General features: G+C 40.6%; 1 protein-coding gene across 4 annotated transcripts in view; it reads right to left on the bottom strand.

The window, feature by feature from the left end:
* Window positions 1-16,284, bottom strand: part of dyrk1b (dual-specificity tyrosine-(Y)-phosphorylation regulated kinase 1B) — a 166,787-nt gene that overhangs the window by 37,531 nt on the left and 112,972 nt on the right. For all 4 annotated transcript variants that reach the window (XM_020620670.1, XM_020620668.1, XM_020620669.1 and 1 more), the window contains 3 exons: window positions 15,761-15,880; window positions 14,793-14,981; window positions 12,669-12,816 (listed from right to left, as the gene is read on the bottom strand). In XM_020620670.1, coding sequence (XP_020476326.1) covers window positions 12,669-12,816; window positions 14,793-14,981; window positions 15,761-15,880 — 457 coding nt within the window. The remainder of the gene's footprint in view (window positions 1-12,668; window positions 12,817-14,792; window positions 14,982-15,760; window positions 15,881-16,284) is intronic.

The following is a 16,284-nucleotide window of genomic DNA, read 5'->3' as shown; positions in this document are numbered from 1 at the left end:
GCTTGAATTAAAAGTAATGAAAATGTATATGCAAAACTGGAGCGCGGTGTGTGGAGAGATGGACACAGACAGAGCCTATAATAACTTTTTGGCAATATTTATAACACTATATGATAAGCACTGCCCTATTTCAGTTTACAGTAAACAGAAAAAATATTCAAAATGTCCCTGGATGACTAAAGGCTTACAAAATGCATGTAAAAAGAAAGATAATCTCTATAAATCATTCATTAAATTGAAAACAAAAGAAGCTGAGAAAAGATACAAGCTGTATAAAAACAAGTTATTATATTATAAAAAATTTATAATTGCTATTTAATACATCCCATATCCTTTATATTAGTTTTATTATCATTCTCAAAAAAAGATTTTAACAAAACACTTACCCAGAATATTTTGTTGACTCAAATGGGGACTATCACAATATGAACAGGGTAGTTCATAGGTTTAATAATTTTTTTGTAAACATTGGTGCCGACTTGGCAGCAAAAATTCCAGAAGAACAAATGAAAAAAATTGAAATATTTAAAATAAATTCAAACACAGTCTTTCTTTCAGCAGTTAGCGGGAAAGAAGTAATGGACATAGTCCAAAAGTAAATATTCTGTGGATTGTCACTCCATCAATATGGCACTATTAAAAAAAAACTCATAAACAATAGTAAAACACCTAGCACACATCTGCAATTTGTCGCTTCAAAATGGTTGTGTTCCCAATAAAATGAAAATTGCAAAAGTCATTCCACTGTTTAAAAATGGAAATAAGCATAATTTTACCAATTATAGACCAATTTCAGTGCTTCCTCAATTTTCAAAAATCTTAGAAAAAAATATTTAACACTCGATTAGAAAAATTTGTTGAAAAACAAACTAATTAATAAAAGTCAATATGGATTCAGCAAAAGATCTACATCATTGGCTATAATTGATGCAACAGAAGAATTATCAAATGCATTGGATAATAAAAAATTCATCATTGGTATATTCATTGATTTGAAAAAAGCCTTTGATACTATCAATCATGCAATACTATTAAGGAAGCTTGAAAGGTATGGGATACGAGGGATGGCTGGTAAATGGGTAAAGAGCTATTTAAGCAACAGAATACAGTGTCCTCATCTAATTGTCATGTCATTTCTTGTGGTGTCCCTCAGGGGTCAGTATTGGGCCCCAAACTATTCAACTTGTATATTAATGATACATATATTTCACAGTTAGTTAAGTGTGTGTTGTTTACAAATGACACCAACACGCTATGATACACTCAATGTTGTAAATACTGAATTAAGGAAAATTAAAAAATGGATAGATAGTAATAAATTATCTTTAAACTTAATTAAAACTAAAGCCATACTATTTGGTAATTATAAAACAAAAATGGAGAGGTTGATTCAGATAGATGGGATACAAATTGAAAATGTCTCTGAAATTAAATTCTTAGGGGTTACTATAGATAACAAACTAACTTGGAAATCTCATATCAGACACATAGAAGCCAAAGTCTCTAAAAGTCTTGCAATAATAAATAAAGCCAAACATGTCCTCTATTATGATACACTCCATACCCTGTATTGTTCCCTGATTCTACCGTACTTAACTTACTGTGTTGAAATATGGGGAAATAATTACAATAATTCAATACAGTCACTCGTTATCTTACAAAAAAGGGCTATGCATACACAAATCCACTTTTTCTCAAATCAAAGTTATTACAAATACAGGACCTTGTTAAAATCAACACTGCGCAACTTTTATTTAAAGCATTTCACAACCTATTACCTGCCAACATACAAAAGTTATTCACGCAGCAAGAGCAATTTTATAGTTTGAGGGGCTATGGGAACTTTTCAATACCAATGGTCATAACTACTAGGAGGAGTTTGTGTGTCTGAAAGTGGGGTTAAACTATGGAATATTTTGGGGCTTGAACACAATGTCAAAATATTCACTAATTTAAAGCACTTTCCTCTGTATTTAGTAGAAGCACCCTTTTGAGCTAATCCAGCCATGAGTCTTTTTGGGAATGATGCAACAAGTTTTTCACACCTGCATTTGGGGATCCTCTGCCATTCCTCCTTGCAGATCCTCTCCAGTTCTGTCAGGTTGGATGGTAAACGTTGGTGGACAGCCATTTTCAGGTCTCTCCAGAGATGCTCAATTGGGTTTAAGTCAGGGCTCTGGCTGGGCCATTCAAGAACAGTCATGGAGTTGTTGTGAAGCCACTCCTTCGTTATTTTTGCTGTGTGCTTAGGGTCGTTGTCTTTTTGGAAGGTGAACCTTCAGCCCAGTCTGAGGTCCTGAGCACTCTGGAGAAGGTTTTCGTCCAGGATATCCCTGTACTTGGCCGCATTCATCCTTCCCTCGATTGCAACCAGCCGTCCTGTCCCTGCAGCTGAAAAACACCCCCATAGCATGATGCTGCCACCACCATGCTTCACTGTTGGGACTGTATTGGACAGGTGATGAGCAGTGCCTGGTTTTCTCCACACATACCGCTTAGAATTAAGGCCAAAAAGTTCTATCTTGGTCTCATCAGACCAGAGAATCTTATTTCTCACCATCTTGGAGTCCTTCAGGTGTTTTTTAGCAAACTCCATGCGGGCTTTCATGTGTCTTGCACTGAGGAGAGGCTTCCATCGGGCCACTCTGCCATAAAGCCCCGACTGGTGGGGGGCTGCAGTGATGGTTGACTTTCTACAACTTTCTCCCATCTCCCGACTGCATCTCTGGAGCTCAGCCACAGTCATCTTTGGGTTCTTCTGTACCTCTCTCACCAAGGCTCTTCTCCCCCGATAGCTCAGTTTGGCCGGACGGCCAGCTCTAGGAAGGGTTCTGGTCGTCCCAAACGTCTTCCATTTAAGGATTATGGAGGCCACTGTGCTCTTAGGAACCTTAAGTGCAGCAGAATTTTTTTTTGTAACCTTGGCCAGATCTGTGCCTTGCCACAATTCTGTCTGTGAGCTCTTCAGGCAGTTCCTTTGACCTCATGATTCTCATTTGCTCTGACATGCAGTGTGAGCTGTAGGGTCTTATATAGACAGGTGTGTGGCTTTTCTAATCACGTCCAATCAGTATAATCAAACACAGCTGGACTCAAATGAAGGTGTAGAACCATCTCAGGGATGATCAGAAGAAATGGACAGTACCTAAGTTAAATATATGAGTGTCACAGCAAAGGGTCTGAATACTTATGACCATGTGATATTTCAGTTTTTCTTTTTTAATAAATCTGCAAAAATGTCAAAAAATTCTGTGTTTTTCTGTCAATATGGGGTGCTGTGTGTACATTAAAAAAGTGAGTTTTTAAAGTTGACTTAAAAACTGCTAGCTCGGTTATGGATCGAAGCTCTGTCGGTAAAGAATTCCAGAGTCTAGGGCCATACACAGCAAAAGAGCGGTCGCCCCATTTTTTTATATCGAGACTGTGGGACCACTAAGGACAAGTGCTCCGAAGAGCACACAGCTCTGCGCGGAGCATAGACAGATAACAGATCCGACAGGTACGGCGGAGCGAGGCCATATATAGCCTTAAAGACAAATAGCAACATCTTAAACTCTCCACTGTACTGGCAACCAGTGTAAGGAGAGAAGGACAGGGGTGATGTGGGCGTACCTGGGAGTGTTCGACAGCAGCCAAGCCGCAGCGTTTTGGAGCAGTAGAAGCTTCCGAAGCAAAGACTGAGAAATACCAACATAGAGGGAATTGCAGTAGTCTAGTCGTGAAGTGAAAAAAGCGTGGATAGCTTTTTTTAAGTCTGCACACGATAAAACAAGCTTCACCTTTGTTAAAAGTCTCAGGTGGAAAAAGCTGGTCATAACCACGGCCCTGATCTGCTTATCAAAATTAAAACTGCTATCAAATATCACTCCAAGGTCTTTTACCATATCTGTGAGTGAGGGGGCTGAAACACCAAAACTGGCATGGTCTGGCCTGGTGAATGTCCGCTCGGTAAGGAATAAAACCTTTATTTTAAGGGACTTGTTGTCAGGTTTGCCTGGCTACACCTTCCTCTCTTCTTTTTCCTCACACTAGCCTAGCCCTTGCACTATTCAACACACCTGCCCCACTTCCCTGATTACTCACCAGCTGCACCTCATTAGTCTCCTCCATACTTATACACTGTTCACCAGTCACTCCCCTGCCAGTTCTTTCTCTGTCTTCAGGCCAGTGGTTGTTATGTTGTTTTGTTGAGTTTATGCTAAGATTGTCTTTGTTCTTTCTAGTTCTTGTTAGCAACCTAGTCGTTATCCTGCCCTGCCGTCTCTAGTGTCTTCTTCCTCTTCGGACCTCTCCTCTGGACCCCCCTGGATTTAATCTACACCACCAGCCACCGCCTCCCAGGTCGATGCACAGTCTCCCTTACCCAGTTTATCCCTGCTCTTCTGTCTACAGCCATCATCACCTCCACCTCGACCAGCCCAGGAGTGACCTCTGCGTCCGCAGCCCGGTACATCATCATCCACCATACCACTGACTGTTTTTCTGCTGCTGCTGATCGACACCCGGTCATCTACCTCATTACTCCTCCTGTATATATGTCACTACCTTCACTGTAAATAAACCTCACTGCTTGCACCGAAGCTAGCCACCTGGGTCCGCTTTTTATCTGCTCACTCACTCTGTGTTTGAGTGCACCCTAACACTTTTTCAACTCTAGGGATCTGGATCTCCTCTTTCTGACAGAGACTTGGGTGGATGCCGGGGAGTTTAGCGCCTTTACGGACCTCTTGCCGGCAGGTTGTTCATTTTTTAGCTCGCCACGCTTGTCAGGCTGTGGCAGAGAGACAGCGTGTGGTTTTAAAGCAAACTTTTTTTATAGCAGTGCACTTTACCCCTGCCTATGTTTTCTAGCTTTGAAATGACTTTACTTGAGGTGGGTCGTTCTGATCCTGTACTGTGTGCTGTTATTTATAGGCCACCTAAATATAACAAGGATTTTGTAAATGACTTTGCAGATTTTGTGGCCGGCGTTAGACCTCATTATGATCGTCTTCTTATTCTGGCTGATTTTAATATACAGTATATAAAGAAAAAAAGTAACGGTGCCAGGATCAAGCCTTGAAGGACGCCTGAGATAAGAGGGGCTATGTTAGAGGAGAAGTCATCAATGATAACAGAAAAGGTTCTATTTGTCAAAAAAAGAAATAAACCAGTTTAAGACTGCGTCTCTCAGGCCAACGAGGTGTTTGGGTTTCGACAGTAAAGTCGCATGGTCAATAGTGTCAAAAGCTGCGGATAGATCTAAAAAAACTAAGATGACGGGGCACTTGGCATCAAGGGCCATGGTAATGTCATTATGGACCTTCACTAGTGCAGACTCAGTACTATGGCAGGGCCTAAAGCCTGACTGAAACTTGTCAGCAACATCCAGATGATCCAGGTGAGACTGCGATTGTGTAAGAACAATTTTTTCCATAACCTTAGATTAAAAAAAGGCAGTAGGGTAATTGGGGGGGAAGTTGGATGGAAGGGAAGGATCGAGGCTAGGTTTCTTAAGGAGTGGTCTCACTACCGCATGCTTAAGGGCGGCGGGAACCGAGCCCAATCTAAGGCAGCAGTTAATAAAAGTGACCAGAGAGGGCCCAACAGTTTCAATAGCCTCCTTAATAATCCTGGCTGGGATAGGAACCGGGGGGAGGAGGCAGACTTTAGCTGTGGCACACATTTTTTAAGTTGAGGCAGAGAGATCGGAATAAAGGAATCCAGGGTATGTAATACATGAGATACAGGCAATGCATAAGGTAGCGGCTTGGGAATATTCTGTCTAATAGCCCAAACTTTATCAATGAAGTTGATAAAGGGGGGGCAATATATGAATGCACATAAAATAGGATGGTGCAGTGCTAGAATAAAAGTTTGTAGCTCAAAGCTGGAGTAGGCTTTGGAGGGGAGAAGGCGACATTTTGGGGTCGGCTTGAAAAGAGATGCCAGACCGCCACCTCTACCAGCGAAGTGCGGGGTAGGGTATTAAAAAATAAATAATCAGTCGGTAGGAGCTCAGAAAAAAGACTTATCGCCTTGTTTCAGCCAGGTTTTGGTGGTAAGAAACACATCCAAGTCGTATGTAGAAATAAAATCATTAAGGATGAAAGTTTTATTATTAAGCGATCTTGCGTTCAAGAAAGCAAAGTGAAGCGGGCTTGGCTTATCCTGCAAAAGGCCGGCCCGAGCAACTGGGCGAAGGTTGGCCTGGGAACAACGCTGGTCCGAGCATCTCACAAGCTGGCAATGTGGGCGAGGGGGGTCGACATCTGAGCCAACCGGTTGAAGAAAGCAATAGTTGTGGATCAGGGTCCAGCTTGAATCGAGGTAGCCATGCTCCAAGAGGTGCTCAGTCCACAGCGATGAAATCAGGCAAGATGCCATCTTGCATCAGTTCACAGGTAAGGTATATATATAATGGGTATGTTCAGTAAAGACATGACTGTTTTGTGTTTTAGCAGCTTTAAAATATTGTCCTTGCTGGTATTTGTGAATTTATTGAAGATCAAATCACATTTCACGATGAATTTATTTTGTGGGTGGATTTTAGTGTCAGATCAGTGTTTCTCAAGGACCAGCTGAAGCACATGAGCACAGTGCTGATCATTGTGTGGAAAGTTGAAATGGGAGGTGAGGGAAGGAGACAGAGGCTGCTGAACTGAATGAGCTATGGAGGTGCTGCTGACAGACACTGTTTAACAGGTTTTATAACAGTTATGTGTTGACTCGGTGCTAGAAAAAGCAAAACTTAACATAAATTCTGTGTTAGAGCAGAATTCACAATGCATATGATGTAATAACTGCATTCTGTGCCTTCGTTCCCACTCAGCACTTCATTCATTCAAGAATTAATGTTATGTTGCATCAGAATACAATCTAATAGTCAGATACCTTCACTACAAAACATATCAGCATTTGCAATTTAGTTGCATGGGGTATATAGGAATGTAATTTTTATTAGAGTGTGTCTTTGTGGCCAAGACTGGCCCTGAAATGTGGAAAAAGTCAAAGGTACTATTTGGAGAGAATATAAGAGGAACAGAGCACAAGAGCGAGTGTCTCTTTTCTGATTAACATGTAGGCAGCCACTGCCAACCAAGCGCCTCAGCTTGGTCCGACGGCCCTACTAGATTCATCCACCAGCCTCTGCAATAAACTACAACAAACACTGCCCCAACTGGTGGATATATACACAACACTGCAAGCGGCTGGCACACAATTGCTTTGGGGCATTAACAAGGTAGCACTACGATCACTACGTGATCATGGGGGATACATGGTAAGAGCAAGGGCCATGAGTGGACCTGTGACGGATCATCATGGTTCCTCTGCGGTCCAGCCAGCAATTTAAGATGGCTGCATCTGTATATTTAATCATGAAATTAATACGTTTTGAATATGTCTGTGGGAGCTAATATTCAGTTGTTGTACAAGAGGCAAAAAACTGACTTAAACCAAAAACATGCCATCTTGAAGTCAGTGATACTCCATTAGCATCATTTGGATTGATACATTTATAGAAACAGAAGTGCATCTGTGACAGATTATTAATACTGCTTTACATATGTTAAATGTGTGCAGCTACCATGAAATCTCTATAGTACCATCTTTCCCAAAGTTAGGGTCGTGGCCCAAAATGGATCGTGGTAAGAGAAGTGGATCTGTTCAGCTCAGATGCTGTGTGAGAGGCTCTCTGCCTCTCTCCGTCTCTTATAAACCTTTTCTCGGCAGGCAATGAAGTTCTTGATTTTTACTGGTAGGCCAATACATTTTTCTCCCAAACCACTTAGACATTATCCACCCTAAATGCCTATAGATATTCAACAGGCCAGCTGCAGCGACACTGCTGGTGCAAGCCTTAACAGAGGGCTGTTGATTTCACACCTCTAAAATAGATGTGGTAGTAAATAAAACTTGGAGAGATGGAAAACCCACAGTGCAGAAAAGGAACAACAGAGAAAGAAAGCTGACCCGTTGGCTGATGCTTAGTATGCAAAAGTTGCTAACGGACTGTGTGACAACGAGCAAAGAAGCAAAGAGGAGTGAGCATCATGTGCCTGACAGTTTGTTCTAAGTTTGATTATTGTAGAGCTGCTCAACCCATCGTTGTCTAATCTCTCCTAGCTATGTGACTACTGAGTGCAGTCAGTGCAATAACAATTAAAAACTGAAAACATTCAATTTAAATCTAAATGTCTGTAAAGAAACTGACACTGTTTGACTGCAAATGGGTCAAATAAACTGAGAATTGCCCTGTCCCTTTCATAAATACAGTATCATGAAAATAGGCTGCTCAGCATGTCATACAATACTCATCAATTATTTTTGCTCTTGAGCAACAGCCCAGCAGTGAAAATGATGTCTGTTCAATAGCGACTGTACCATGTAAACATACTGAAAAAGACAGCGAGATGATGGAGGAGGAGGGACTAGGAACCAGCACAAATTCTATCACAGGTGCACAACTGAATCTCACTGTGTGACTGAAGTAAATTAGTGCTCTGTGAATCAATGCATATGATCGGGTAAAACTTCTCTTCAAAAGTCATTTATTATTGCATGACATGAAATAAAATGTATGGCAAGTAGGTTGCATAATACACTACACATGTAGTATTTGCATATTTTAAGGTTGGACTATTCATTGTGAAATTAATATAATTTGACGGCAGTCCAAATTATGTTTGTTTCATACAAGTTCATTTTAAGGTGGTGAGAAATTTAAAATTACTCTCAGCAATTGCATTTTAGCTGTGATGCACTTTTATAATGAAAATATACAGTGAGGAACAGAAGTATTTGAACACCCTGCGATTTTGCAAGTTCTCCCACTTAGAAATCATGGAGGGGTCTGAAATTCACACTGTAGGTGCATTCCCACTCTGAGAGACAAAATTTAAAAAAGAAATTTCAGGAAATCTCATTGTATGATTTTTAAAGAATTTATTTGTCTAGCACTGCTGAACATAAGTACAGTGCCTTGCGAAAGTATTCGGCCCCCTTGAACTTTGCAACCTTTTGCCACATTTCAGGCTTCAAACATAAAGATATAAAACTGTAATTTTTTGTGAAGAATCAACAACAAGTGGGACACAATCATGAAGTGGAACGAAATTTATTGGATATTTCAAACGTTTTTAACAAATAAAAAACTGAAAAATTGGGCGTGCAAAATTATTCAGCCCCCTTAAGTTAATACTTTGTAGCGCCACCTTTTGCTGCGATTACAGCTGTAAGTCACTTGGGGTATGTCTCTATCAGTTTTGCACATCAAGAGACTGAAATTTTTGCCCATTCCGCCTTGCAAAACAGCTCGAGCTCAGTGAGGTTGGATAGAGAGCGTTTGTGAACAGCAGTTTTCAGTTCTTCCCACAGATTCTCGATTGGATTCAGGTCTGGACTTTGACTTGGCCATTCTAACACCTGGATATGTTTATTTGTGAACCATTCCATTGTAGATTTTGCTTTATGTCTTGGATCATTGTCTTGTTGGAAGACAAATCTCCGTCCCAGTCTCAGGTCTGTTGCAGACTCCATCAGGTTTCCTTCCAGAATAGTCCTGTATTTGGCTCCATCCATCTTCCCATCAATTTTAACCATCTTCCCTGCCCCTGCTGAAGAAAAGCAGCCCCAAACCATGATGCTGCCACCACCATGTTTGACAGTGGGGATGGTGTGTTCAAGGTGATGAGCTGTGTTGCTTTTACGCCAAACATAACGTTTTGCATTGTTGCCAAAAAGTTCGATTTTGGTTTCATCTGACCAGAGCACCTTCTTCCACATGTTTGGTGCGTCTCCCAGGTGGCTTGTGGCAAACTTTAAACGACACTTTTTATGGATATCTTTAAGAAATGGCTTTCTTCTTGCCACTCTTCCATAAAGGCCAGATTTGTGCAGTATACGACTGATTGTTGTCCTATGGACAGAGTCTCCCACCTCAGCTGTAGATCTCTGCAGTTCATCCAGAGTGATCATGGGCCTCTTGGCTGCATCTCTGATCAGTCTTCTCCTTGTATGAGCTGAAAGTTTAGAGGGACGGCCAGGTCTTGGTAGATTTGCAGTGGTCTGATACTCCTTCCATTTCAATATTATCGCTTGCACAGTGCTCCTTGGGATGTTTAAAGCTTGGGAAATCTTTTTGTATCCAAATCCGGCTTTAAACTTCTCCACAACAGTATCTCGGACCTGCCTGGTGTGTTCCTTGTTCTTCATGATGCTCTCTGCGCTTTAAACGGACCTCTGAGACTATCACAGTGCAGGTGCATTTATACGGAGACTTGATTACACACAGGTGGATTCTATTTATCATCATTAGTCATTTAGGTCAACATTGGATCATTCAGAGATCCTCACTGAACTTCTGGAGAGAGTTTGCTGCACTGAAAGTAAAGGGGCTGAATAATTTTGCACGCCCAATTATTCAGTTTTTTATTTGTTAAAAAAGTTTGAAATATCCAATAAATTTCATTCCACTTCATGATTGTGTCCCACTTGTTGTTGATTCTTCACAAAAAATTACAGTTTTATATCTTTATGTTTGAAGCCTGAAATGTGGCAAAAGGTCGCAAAGTTCAAGGGGGCCGAATACTTTCGCAAGGCACTGTATAAAGCACTTGAACACAGCCGAGGCCAACAAAGTGCTTAACATAAGATACAATTCAAAACATCTAAAAACGTGACAACTACAATATTAAAATACCAATAAAATAACATAAAAGAACCAACATAGCAAAATAACAAAATACTATCAACCAAAACTCAGCCCAAACAGAGTCTCATAGCATATCAAACGCCAAAGCATACAAGTGAGTCTTCAAGTAAGTTTTAAAAATAGCCAACGAGGCGGCCTGCCTGATGTAAAGGGGCAGCGCATTCCATAGCTTAGGAGCCACAATGGAAAACGCTCTGTCCCCTCTGAGTTTACGCCTGGCCCACGGTACCTCAAGCAAGAGCTGGTCAGCTGATCTGAGGCACCGAGAGGGACTATAAGGAAATAAAAGCTCAGCAAGATACAATGGAGCAAGACCATTCAAAGACTTAAAAACAAATAAAAGAATCTTAAAATGAATCCTGAAAGACACTGGAAGCCAAGAGCCACTCCTTGGTTATCCTGGCTGTGTGCTTTTGGTCGTTGTCATGTTGGAAGACCCCGCCACGACCCATCTTCAATGCTCTGGCTGAGGGAAGGAGGTTGTTGCTCAAAATCTCACAATAAATGGCCCCATTCATCCTCTCCTTAATACAGTGCAGACGTCCTGTCCCCTTCGCAGAAAAGCACCCCCAAAGCATGATGTTACCACCCCCATGCTTCACAGTAGGGATGGTGTTCTTGGGATGCAACTCATCCTTCTTTTTCCTCCAAACACGACGAGTGAAGTTTAGACCAAAAAGTTCTGCTTTGGTCTCATCTGAGCACATGACTTTCTCCCATGCCTCCTCTGGATCATCCAGATGGTCTTTGGCCAACTTCAGATGGGCCTGGACATGTGATGACTTGAGCAGGGGAACCTTCCGTGCAATGCATGATTTGAAACCATGACGGCGTAGTGTTCTACCGACAGTGACCTTTGAAACTGTGGTCCCAGCTCTCTTCATGTCATTGACCAGCTCCTCCCTATCGTTCTGGGCTGATTCCTCACCTTTCTCATCATCCGTGATACCCCACGAGGTGAGATCTTGCATGGCGCCCCAGTCCGAGGGAGACTGACAGTCGTCTTTAGCCTCTTCCATTTTCTAACAATTGCTCCAACAGTTGATCTATTTTCACCAAGCTGCTTGGCAATTGCCCTGTAGCCCTTTCCAGCCTTGTGGAGGTCCACAATTTTGTCTCTGGTGTCTTTTGACAGCTCTTTGGTCTTGCCCATGGTAGTAGTTGGCGTCTGACTGACTGTGGGGTGGACAGGTGTCTTTAAAGAGCTCAGACAGGTGCTACTAATTTAGATTAATGAGTGGAGTAGAGGTGGACTTTTTCAAGGCACAGTAACAGGTCTTTGAGAGCCAGAATTCTTGCTGTTTCTCAGGTGTTCAAATACTTATGTTCAGCAGAATTCTTTAAAAAAAAATCATACAATGTGATTTCCTGAAATTTTTTTTTAAATTCTGTCTCTCAGAGTGGGAATGCACCTACAATGTGAATTTCAGACCCCTCCATGATTTCTGAGTGGGAGACCTTGCAAAATCGCAGGGTGTTCAAATACTTCCGTTCCTCACTGTAAATATATTTGTTATAGTCTACATTTTAAATTCAGGGTTTGGTGTGTTCATTATCACTCATTTACAATTGCAGACGTTTTAGCAATTCATAATGTATTTTTGTAAGTTTGGGGCCCAGAGAAAAACCAAATTTCTCTTTTGGATCTTGACATGAAAAGGTTTGGGAACCATAGCTGTAGCATAAAAGAGTCCATACCAAAAAGGAAGATGTGACATAATGAATTTTTGAGATCCCTCTATGATTTTCTTTAAATTTAAGAATTCTAAACAATTCCATTGTGACTGGCAGCTTTCATTTGACTACTCTGAGTATTATCTTCTCATATTCATGAAGGTCTGCTTAGACTTCCACCAGATCTGTGTATGCAGACAACCAGTGTAGTATAAACATAGGTACATCTGTGCAGTAGTACATGTACTTTCTCCCATTTTCTCTCAATGTAGTGTGTGTGTATGTATGTTGGCCATCTTACCTATGTAATATTTCATCTCGGTGTCATGCTTGTTCATGAGCTCCAGCAGGCGTAGTTCAATCTGTGCCTGGTTTAGAAATGCCTTTTTGTTCTTAATGATCTTAATGGCCACCCATTCTTGCTCATGGTGGTCGTAAGCCTTCACCACCTGTAGACAGATTTCAACGTACTTTGCCATCACATGCCATGACAGAAACATACTTTTTCTGTTTTTCATTTTCTTTAGTAGACATGCCAGGCTATCTGAATGGAATTTGACTGTCTTGTCGTGTACAGTATAATAAAATGTGCTCAGTGTGTCCAAATAAGAGCAGCTCCTGCTGTGATTAAAAGAAATGTGGATCCTGACAAGTATAGTGAAGTTCACTAAATATATCCTGAAACTCAGAAAAATACTCAATAATACTATATGTTACTTGGTGAGCTTTCCAGCTACTGGTGGCGTGTTTTTTTATTTTTCAGGTCTTTATGCCAAGTTTGGCTAACCCTTTCCTGACCTCTTCTCACTCATGGAAACAGAGCAAATAAATGTATTTTCCAAAATATTCAACTATTCCTTTAACAGGAACAGAAAATGTTGGAAATTCACTAAACAGACTTTAACTTGTTACAGACTGTAGGAACTAACTGGAAAAAACAAGCGATGACTGACAGATGATTTAGTAAAAACCCCTTTGCCATCTCTCCTGTTATGGAAAATCAGGCTGCTGAACTGGTGCAGCAGTACAAATATCTTGGTACTGTGATCGATAACAAAATGTGCTTTGAGGTTGATGCTGTGTGTACAAAAGCACATTAGTGTATGCATCTTTACGATAAAGTTCACAGCTTTAACATCAACAACACTTTTATGAAGATGCTTTATTCTTGTTTTATTCAATCAGTTCTTATCTTTTCCTTTATTTGCAGGTCTTTCTGTCAAACTGAAAAATCACAGGATGCTGTGAAGGTGTGCAGCAAAATTGCTGGCACATCCTTAAATGATCTTTATGACCTGTATAAGGTCATGTCTCTGAGGGAGCCCGATCAATCTTGGCTGATCCAATGGTAGAGGGCAGAGGAAAGAGATAAAATAAACAACAGATGATGGAAGAATGGGAGAAATAAAGGAAATAAGGATGAAGGGAAGGAAGGAAAGGAGGAAAGAAAGGAGACAGGAAGTATAGAAGGAAATAAGGATGAAAGGAAGGAGGAATAAAAATATTCTACCTAGAAAGTCAATCTATCTATTGTTAATGTTAGAAGTATTAGCATATTATAAAGTAATAGTACTGTCAGAAATACTAGTAGTGAGAGTAGAGGTAATGAAAGGACTAGTACTGACAGGGGAACTGTAGTATTAACAGGTGAGGACACATCATGTACTAGAAACAACTCGGTTAACAGATACTGACTGGCGTCATGTTAGTAAACAGAGGGAGAGGACAAATGGGCAGGTGCACTGTTCACGTGTCTCAACCAAACTGCCTCATAAAATTACTCTAACCCAAAGTAGGATAAAGAAGGAAGCTGACAAAAAGAGGAATGTTTAGAGGAAGTTAAAAGTTTTGCCCATAAAAAAAACATTATATAAAAGTTGACAAAAAGTTTAATGTACAAAAAGTACAAAGGTTACACAAAAAAGTAAGAGCATAACTCTACGTTTTAAATTTGAATGAAGTTTCTAGCCCAAAACATCTAGGACATGGGTGGCCAATCCGGGTCCTCAAGTGTTGCTGCCTTGCTGGTTTCCCAGAAATCCCTGCACTACCCACTGCTGATTACCTGGATCAGGTGTGTTCACTCAATCAGAAGCTGAAGGATACCATCTTAGATGAAGGTGGAATGCGGAAGGACAAAGTGTATCTCCCAGGTATCTCTATTGGTATATCTTATCTCTGTTGGTATATCTCTATAGGTATTGGTATCTCTCTCCTATAATCAGCAGTGGATAGGGCAGGGATAGTCGGAAAACAGGCAGGGCAGTGGCACTTGAGGACCGGCACTGGCCACCCCTGATCTAGGAGACAGAGATCAAAGAAAATGGTGAAATATAAGAAAAAGAAAAACACATAGCAAAGAGAACATAACCAACAATAAATGTGGGCTCAGTTTTCATACTGATATTTCCTATATCAACCTCACCTGTCCAAAGGAACCCTTCCCAATCAGCGAATCTATCTCATAGCGGTCCAGCCACTTTTCTCCATTTTTCACAATATAATCATAGTTGTCATCATCATAGCCGTCATTGTAGACTTTTCTCTCCTTCTTGGTGCTGCTGTCCTCTGGAGGGACCTGCTGCGCCCGCCGCTTTTTCTTAGTATAGTACACCTGTGAATGAAAACACAGTTTAGGTTGGCAGCTATATTTCATGGTACATCTTAAAAACAAACCCCAAATCAGCTGATTACTAGTAACTGTCATTATTTCATTATTTTGTTCCTCATAGGATATTAGATTGTTGATGCCTATACCAGTTCCATCAGTAAAAACTGAAAGTCACCTGGGCTTTTCTAAATTTTATATATTTGCATGGATTTGATTATTCACAATGAGTAATACATGAAAATGTGTTTAAGAAAATAAAATAAAATCAGAATTATTCCTATAGTGAAACTGCACTATTGAATGCATGGTCATGGTCCACCTCTGCAGTGCCTCCTTCACAGACCACCAGTGGGCCACAGACCACTGGTTGAAAACCATGATATAGAGTTTGGGGTTTTTAATTTCCCTTCACATTGTAAATTACTTTTAAAAAATGTCACATCTGCTTTTTTTTTTTAACTCCCTCAGCTGAGCCTACATACATTCACAGATGTTGAGACAAGTTCCCAAGTCTCGTTATGTTCGCAGCAGTGGCCTGCTCATGTACAGAATCCACAAATGTCTCAGTCATCCCACAGAAACCTATACCACTTGCTTTCTCTCCTCATACAATTAAGACACTGTTAGGATTCTGCAGATATCATTTTCTTCTAAACCTGATAACCTGATATTATCCTATCACCTGATGTAGAAAGCAGGAAATTTCATTGAAAATCTGAAAAGTAAAAGAAGTAAAGTCAAAAGACACCATATGTGTTTGTTAAGAGTCAAACATGTCATACCTCATTGATGTGCTTATAAGTTTTGATGAGGTCAACAGAGAGTTTCCTCAGTGGGGCGCTGGCAGGGTCTCTGAAACTAGGAGGGATCCTCCGCTGGAGTATGGTCATATCAGACAGCACCTACAGAGAACAGCAACTCTTCATAAACATGACTCACTTTGGAATTAGCTGATAATAAATGATAAGGACCTAATGTCAAAATGACGTTGGTATGACAGCTTGGCCTGAACAAAAATAATTTTGCATCAAATCAGTGTGTGGGCTATAATCCTTTTACTCTACTAGTATCACTTTGAATTAGTACATTTGAATGTAGAAACAAGAAGGAGTGCAATGCCACTACCTTACCATATAGGTTTATACACCCAGTGAGCAGTTTATTAAGTACACCTAGCTAAAACTAATCTAAGACAACAGTCCTGCAAATAAATTCTCCTTCATGAAGGCAATTGTTTTGTTTTATTGTTGAAACAATTTTAGACAGCTGTTAACTGCCATGATTTTTTTGGAAGTTGCTGCTGAAC

This window comes from Monopterus albus, unplaced genomic scaffold, assembly GCF_001952655.1.
Source record: "Monopterus albus unplaced genomic scaffold, M_albus_1.0 scaffold245.1, whole genome shotgun sequence".
NCBI lineage: Eukaryota > Metazoa > Chordata > Actinopteri > Synbranchiformes > Synbranchidae > Monopterus > Monopterus albus.
Note: the sequence above shows the minus strand (reverse complement) of the source record. Positions and strands in the feature narration are given on the sequence as shown.